The sequence below is a fragment of the Pistacia vera genome, unplaced genomic scaffold (assembly GCF_008641045.1).
Source record: "Pistacia vera cultivar Batoury unplaced genomic scaffold, PisVer_v2 Contig583, whole genome shotgun sequence".
Taxonomy (NCBI): Eukaryota; Viridiplantae; Streptophyta; class Magnoliopsida; order Sapindales; family Anacardiaceae; genus Pistacia; species Pistacia vera.
Window position 1 is genome coordinate 315,369 of NW_022196427.1, and position 7,387 is coordinate 322,755.

A 7,387-nucleotide genomic window follows, 5' to 3' on the forward strand; every position below is an offset into this window, starting at 1 on the left:
ATAATTTTCTCTTTAAAATTACAATTAATAAAAAATATCTTTAAATTTGTATATATATATATACAGAAATTATTAAATGATAAAATAAACTAATTAGTTAAACCTAACCATGAGACACCAATAAAACTAGGCTTATTATCAACAAAATGTCAAAATGTCTAAAAAGATTATCAGATTGATCTAACTCCCATTGAGTTGTCAAAAAGATAAATCGAATTAAATAATAGGAAAACAGGGTGGTATTCCTTTTTATCCCATTATATTTTTCAAAAATTATATTTACGAAAAGACCAGTCCTACTCCTAACTAACTTCCCAGCATCCTCCAATTGACTGTTGAACTCCACCAACCATAACTCTCTTGTATGAAAAAACCCTATAAAACCCCACCAACACTCCTCTCTTCCTCCTCAATAGAGCCTCACCATCTCCCTCCACCTACTCTCTCTGCAAACAGAGAGACAACAACACTAAATCAAAAAACTAAACTTTACTTTCTTTAAGCAATGGCTCTTTCACAAACAACTCTCTCTTCCAAGTCTCTCTACGCCAATGCTCACTCTCTGTCACCCAAGCCCCACCAACCTTCTTTCTCTCTTCTTCCCTCCAACTCCAAGCCCAAGTCTTTGCAGCCAATCACAGCCGTCCATGCGGCGGAACCAACCAACAACAAGGTTGCTGTGAAAGAATCAGCACCTGCCGCCGTTCCGGGGTCTGGGAAATGGACAGTGGAAAGCTGGAAGAACAAGAAGGCATTGCAGCTTCCGGAGTACCCGAGTAAGGAGGAATTGGAGGCTGTTTTGAATACTTTGGAAGCTTTTCCTCCCCTTGTTTTTGCTGGAGAAGCGAGGAATTTGGAGGAGAAGCTTGGAGAAGCTGCCATGGGAAATGCTTTCTTGCTTCAGGGTGGTGACTGTGCTGAGAGTTTCAAGGAGTTCCATGCCAATAATATTAGAGACACTTTCAGGATCTTGTTGCAGATGGGTGCTGTGCTTATGTTTGGTGGGCAAGTGCCAGTGATTAAGGTTAAATACATTTTCATTAAAATGTTTTATGCATCAGTTTTGATTACTTTATTCAACATTTGTCTGTGAATTGAATGAGATATGATTAGAATTGAATGATTGAAAATGGTATTGGATAATTTTAGGTGGGAAGAATGGCGGGTCAATTCGCAAAGCCAAGATCAGATCCATTCGAGGAGATAAATGGAGTGAAGTTGCCGAGTTACAAGGGAGACAACATAAATGGTGATGCTTTTGATGAGAAATCAAGAATTCCAGATCCTAACAGGATGATTAGAGCTTACTGCCAAGCTGCAGCCACTCTTAACCTTCTTAGATCTTTTGCAACTGGAGGTTATGCTGCAATGCAGAGAGTCACTCAGTGGAATCTTGATTTTGCTGAGCACAGTGAGCAGGGAGACAGGTAATTATTCATAATATGAACTGGTTTATAACCAAAAAAGTTAAGATTCTAAAACAATGTTACTTCAATTATCAAAGAAATTTATAGGATTGTGATTATGATTTCACTTAGAAAGTGAGTTTGTATTGTTTAAAAGTTAAAAATATGAAGCTGCTCATCAGGTACCACGAACTGGCTAACCGCGTAGATGAGGCCTTAGGATTCATGGCTGCGGCAGGGCTGACAGTTGACCATCCTATAATGACATCAACTGATTTTTGGACTTCTCACGAATGCTTGCTTTTGCCTTATGAGCAAGCACTCACCAGAAAAGATTCAACCTCCGGCCTGTATTATGATTGCTCTGCTCACATGCTTTGGGTTGGCGAGCGTACTCGCCAGCTAGATGGTGCTCATGTTGAGTTCCTCAGAGGAATTGCCAATCCACTTGGTATCAAGGTACTTGCAATTCAATATGCTCTTTAACCTATCTGTTCAGGAATAATTGGAAGTATTACTTCAATTGATCAATTTCTAATCACTTTATGTGAAACTTATGTTTCAGGTTAGCAACAAAATGGATCCAAATGAGCTAGTCAAACTCGTCGAAATTCTAAATCCTAACAACAAGGCTGGAAGGATCACAATTATTTGCAGAATGGGAGCTGAAAACATGAGAGTGAAGCTTCCTCATTTGATCAGGGCAGTTCGCCGGTCTGGTCAAATTGTGACCTGGGTTTGTGATCCAATGCACGGAAACACTATTAAGGCACCATGTGGGCTCAAAACACGTCCCTTCGATGCAATCTTGGTATGGTTAATTTCCTCCAAACACCATTTGTTTGCTTGAACATTATATTAAAATATGATGGTGATGGTTAACCTTTTTGTTGGCAGGCTGAGGTTCGAGCCTTCTTCGATGTTCATGAACAAGAAGGGAGCCACCCAGGTGGTGTCCATCTAGAGATGACCGGGCAGAACGTGACAGAGTGCATCGGAGGATCTCGTACGGTGACTTTCGATGATTTGGGCTCACGCTATCACACACATTGTGACCCAAGGCTGAATGCTTCTCAATCTCTTGAGCTTTCCTTTATCATTGCTGAGCGCCTCAGAAAAAGAAGAATCGGAACCCAACGTTTGCTGTCTATGGGAGTTTAAATCACTTCAAATATGTCCAATCTCATGCACTTCGACTTCTTAGTGATTGCCAATCTGTCTTAATATTTGGTAGTGAATAAATGGGTCTCGACCAAACCCTTCTGTTGCAGCTACCCACCACTTATTGTTTGATTAGCAGAGAAATGAATTCAAAAGGCAAAGCAACATGAAATATCCTGCAAAGTTAAGGTGTTGGTGTTGAATTTTATATTTCATTCAGAATATGTATTTGAATTTTTATGTAACTTGAATAAGTGATTGTTTGAAATTTTACAAGAAATAAAGAAAAGCCATTATCATGTCATAAATTTTCAGTTTATTTTCTTTCGATTTATTATTTTGTCAATTCCAGCTGGGAACAAAATATTTTACACGAAGACGAGTGCTACTGCTATATATGTTAAACTGATAAAAGATGATAATTAATCAGCACAGGCCATGCCATGGGGTATTTCAAGCCGCTATCAAGCACTCAATAAAGGCATAAAAATAAGCATAACCTTTTGAAAATTAAGCCAAAATGAAAGAAACGATATAGAGAATCCAAAAACTTTAGGGGACAATGTGTCAAGGAGATTTCAGCAATAAAAAATGAAGAAGAGACTGATATTATATTAAATTAGTGGGGCATGTTTTCTTCCAAAAGTGGCATCTAAATTAGAATTTTTCTATTTGTAATAAATTTATTTATTTATTGTACTTGAAGAATATGAAAACTTTGATGAGAGGGTCGAAAGTTAGTTGGCACATGTTGAATTAGATGGAGTTGGTTGTTTAATAGTTGAACTTCAGATCATTTCATTTCCACCATGTGCCTATCTGAATATCAAAACCATATTTCCATTTCGCATTATGACACACCAACTTCTTGCACTGAAATCAATGACCTTCAACTGCATCTGCAAGAAAGAAACCTTCAAATGTCTTTGTTAAAAATATAACAAAGTTCAGAAAAGCAGAAACCTTCTTCTTCAATGGAACATTGTGTTTCAACATAATCTTTTATCAAGATCTATAGTAACAATTTTTTTCATGTTAAGTTCCCTTTTGTCTTTGTTTTTTGAAACCATAGATTGTGTTTTAAGAGAAAGGGCAGACGTCATGGAGCTTGAATAATTGTCCTCATCATCAGTCTATTCCATCAACCACAACGAGGACCACCAGTCTATTCCATCAACCACAACAACTTTGTGGTTGATGGAATAAAAAATCACTATACACAGAGGGTGGGTCGAATTCAGCAAGTGCATATACTGCTGCGGGGAGCCAATAGATCATTAATCATTTCATTTTTAGGAGGATCAACAAATTAAATTAAGGCACCTTGGTAACGTTTGGGTGACATAAAAAATCAAAATGGATGCTCCATCTTAGTTGTTTTCTTTTTCTTTCTGTATACTAGCTATATATATAATTGTAGTTTAGGACAAGATTATGAATATTATTGCCTAAGCTAAGTCATTTTTTAATATTCTGTCTTGATAACAATATTAGGGTTATGATTTATGCAAGTAAAGATTTAAGAGAAAAACAAAAATATAAAACTAAATGTGAGTGTTTTAAAAATCTATTGTCCTTTATGGTTATTTTATTTGAGGTTCAATATGGTAAAATTGAATATGAAAAAAATAAAATAAAAATGGGGACTATTAATACAAAAGTTTACGAGTTAAAATCACAACCCATTAATAAAAAAACATTATGTATAGCTCATACAACTTGGAATCAATTAATTAATTTATTGATTAAAGAAGTTAATTAAATTGCAAAGGTCTTTAACAAGAAAATTCCATGATCTACGTTTCCCACAATGGCATGCCTGGAACTGATTCATTGTCTAAGCTCCACTAGAAATTCAATAATTTTTATGTTGATAAAGTTGACCATGCATGACATAAATAACAAACGAGTATCTAAAACACAGTACATAAAACTGAAATTCCTGGATGTAACCATCCATAAAATTTAAATATCAATCCTCTTTTAACACAAGCAGAGTCTACTAATAGTAGGGCATGTATCGCATTGGCCTTCTGAACCTAGGAACCTTCCTGCAGCAGGTTTCAGAGATGAAAATGAGGTAAATGAGTCAAAAGGTAAGATGACAATGTTACCGCTAACCAAACAGAACTACCAAGCATTGCTTGAGACATTACCCGTATCCATACGGGGAGTAAAAATACGGAGGTACATATGGCCTCCTACCCCGGAATCCCATGTAAGGATTGAAACGCCTTCCACGATACTGCTTCATCCCAGGAACATTGGTCCTTTTAGGCAAAACCTGGATGTTGCATCAAGCAATCTTTAATGCAATCGTCAAAGCATTTGAAATTTAAAAACTAATTCATGGTTTAAGATTGAAAATTCTTCATTTAGAGCACATCGATGACAAGTTACTTCATTTCTTAGAAGAAATTGAGTTACCTTCAGTTGACGGCCATGTAATTCAGATTCATTCAGTTGTAGAGCCTCTTGAATAGCTTCTAGTTCAAGAAATTCCACATAAGCAAAACCCTTTGGTTGGCCAAACTTGTCCGTCAGAATAGTTACCCTGTTTACAGTACCACAGGACTGGAAATGTTGCTGCACTTCTTCAGGAGTGCATGCATAATCAACCTGCATGCCAAATTCAGTTGAAGACTTTTAGTTGGCAAAAGCAATCAGAGCTCCCAAATTCAGATATTTAAAATTGTAACAGTATCAATTCAAAAGGAACAAAAAATGCAAACAGGCCGATCGATTACACAACAGAAATCTCTGAGTAATAGACAATCCCATTCACTTTCCACAACGATAATCACTTGTATCTTCGTACATGAAGAATGTAGTCCACCAAGTATGATCTCATTTGACTTACAAGCTACCATGCTCGCTCTCTAAATCTTTGTATTTTCATTTTTTACCATTCTCCCTATTTCCCCTCCACTAATCACACACATTTCAGCTCCACAAAGCAAGCTACTTCAACAGCTTTAGGATAATTCTCCAGCAAGGAACAATAACTAAGCAATTCAGCATCCACAAAAACATAAATACAATCATATACTTTATCTTCTGATTTTCAAATTCTTCTGTATTATTTTCACTTAAAAGCAGTCTAAATACAAATAAAATTATTTGCAGAATCAACTATGTACAATCATCTTCAACATAACATCGATGTATGTCCATAATTGATCTTGGAGATAATAGGAACGGCATAATTTGGGAACTGACTGCTTATTTCCACATAGTTCCTTTCGGATAAATGAAAAAGGTTCTTATCAAACAAATTATTGTAAAAATGGAATACAAAAGAGGTGAAATGCCAACCAGAGTAATCTTACAAACTAATATCCAAAGAAAATAATCTGGATTAATAGGAGATACAAAATTGAAAACTTGTGGCCATAGGCTGTGGAATGCAAAGACCAACGATTGATAAAAGTTTTAGAATAGAAATAATCTGGACTAGAAACAAAAAAGAGCAAGTCATGTTCAAGGTACCATCAACAACATACGAATATTCTTCCGGTAAACAAGTGGCAAACAAGTTAAGGCCACAAGGAAGCCAAAAAAGAAAAAGAAGTGAATAAATGCATGCCTCTCACCACATATCGTAAATGACCACAAATTTCAGAGGCTCCAATGAAAAACTCCACCAGCAGCAGCAGGGCTTTTTGACTTAGATTGAATGGCCCAATATGCCTTTCAACTTCAAAGAAAAGAAGTTTTGTCCTCTCGCTGGTTCAAGTTGAAAACTCTTAACTTGCATTTACTTCAATCCACTCCAGCGATCCTTTCAAATGCCTTTTACTAGTGATTCTTTCACTGTAGTGTCACTTCATACACTATTAACCAACATGTTTTTCATTCTTCCCTCATTTCTTTTCTTGTTTCCATTTTTTTTCTTCAACAATTCATTCTTTTGAGTTTTATTTTTCTTGACATCTTTTTTTTTTTTNTCGACCCAAATCGTAGAAACCCAGTAGCCTACTCCATTCAAATCGAAAAAAACCCAGCCAAATCACAAAAACTAACAGCCTCCTCACAAAAATCCAATAGCATAAAGTGAATCACCGCCTCCCCACCCTTTCCCCCATCCAACCATGTCGTTAACCATCACCCCACACCCCATTGCCAGTCCTACTTAGCCATCGTCAATGGCCTTACCCCACCATAGACAATAGCGGCGGTAGCCCTCCATCTAAGCAACGACAGCCCGTACTTCCATCTAAAGGACGGCAACCCCTACTTCCATCTAAGCGATGGCATCCCCCACCTCCATCTTGTCGTTGCATGCCCCCACCACCACTCTATGGCACCCCATACCTTGCCCAACCCATTTCTCTTCCCACCCCATTGCCCATACCTCTCACAGCCTCACAACCGCCCATCCCATTTTCTTCACATTTTTTTTCCTTAAAAGATTTCATGTTTTTGAAATGCTTTAATTGATTTGATTGGCTTTGATTGATGTGTCAGTTAGGAATATGGTGTTGCTTTGGTGGTATGGGTGGGGATTGTATTGATAGTTTGTTGGGGAAGGCTACTGGTTGCTTGCGTTAATTGGTTAGGAGACTTTTTTAATAGCCGAAGTGAAATGAAAGTGCTGCGAAGAATTGAAGAGATAGATGAAGAAATCAACAATGGAAGAGAGAAAAATGCGTTAGGGCTCGACAAAGACCGGAAAAAAAAAAAGGGAAACCACAGAAGAATCATTTTTAAAGCTTGAAAACTAGGTGCAAGCTGGTCTTCCCCTAAAACCGGGTGGCCCAGCTATTGCTACAGTATCCCTGATCCAACCCCAATTGAATCTAGGTGAAATGACTCCCCCG

General features: G+C 37.3%; 2 protein-coding genes across 2 annotated transcripts; one reads left to right on the plus strand and one right to left on the minus strand.

Moving 5' to 3' along the window:
• Positions 1–393: 393 nt before the first annotated feature.
• LOC116109597 (phospho-2-dehydro-3-deoxyheptonate aldolase 2, chloroplastic) lies at positions 394–2,875 on the plus strand. Its single transcript, XM_031395831.1, has 5 exons — positions 394–1,024; positions 1,150–1,427; positions 1,589–1,865; positions 1,972–2,217; positions 2,304–2,875. Exons 1-5 carry the CDS (start codon positions 506–508, stop codon positions 2,565–2,567), a joined length of 1,584 nt encoding a protein of 527 aa, XP_031251691.1. The 5' UTR covers positions 394–505; the 3' UTR covers positions 2,568–2,875.
• A 1,440-nt stretch (positions 2,876–4,315) lies between these two features.
• Positions 4,316–6,946, minus strand: LOC116109574 (polyadenylate-binding protein 2-like). The gene is made up of 5 exons (XM_031395801.1): positions 6,882–6,946; positions 6,161–6,299; positions 4,995–5,186; positions 4,724–4,851; positions 4,316–4,618 (listed from the first exon to the last, which is right to left on the minus strand). The coding sequence occupies exons 1-5, from the start codon at positions 6,944–6,946 to the stop codon at positions 4,570–4,572; spliced, it is 573 nt and encodes a 190-aa protein (XP_031251661.1). The 3' UTR covers positions 4,316–4,569.
• Between the last annotated feature and the right edge of the window lie 441 nt (positions 6,947–7,387).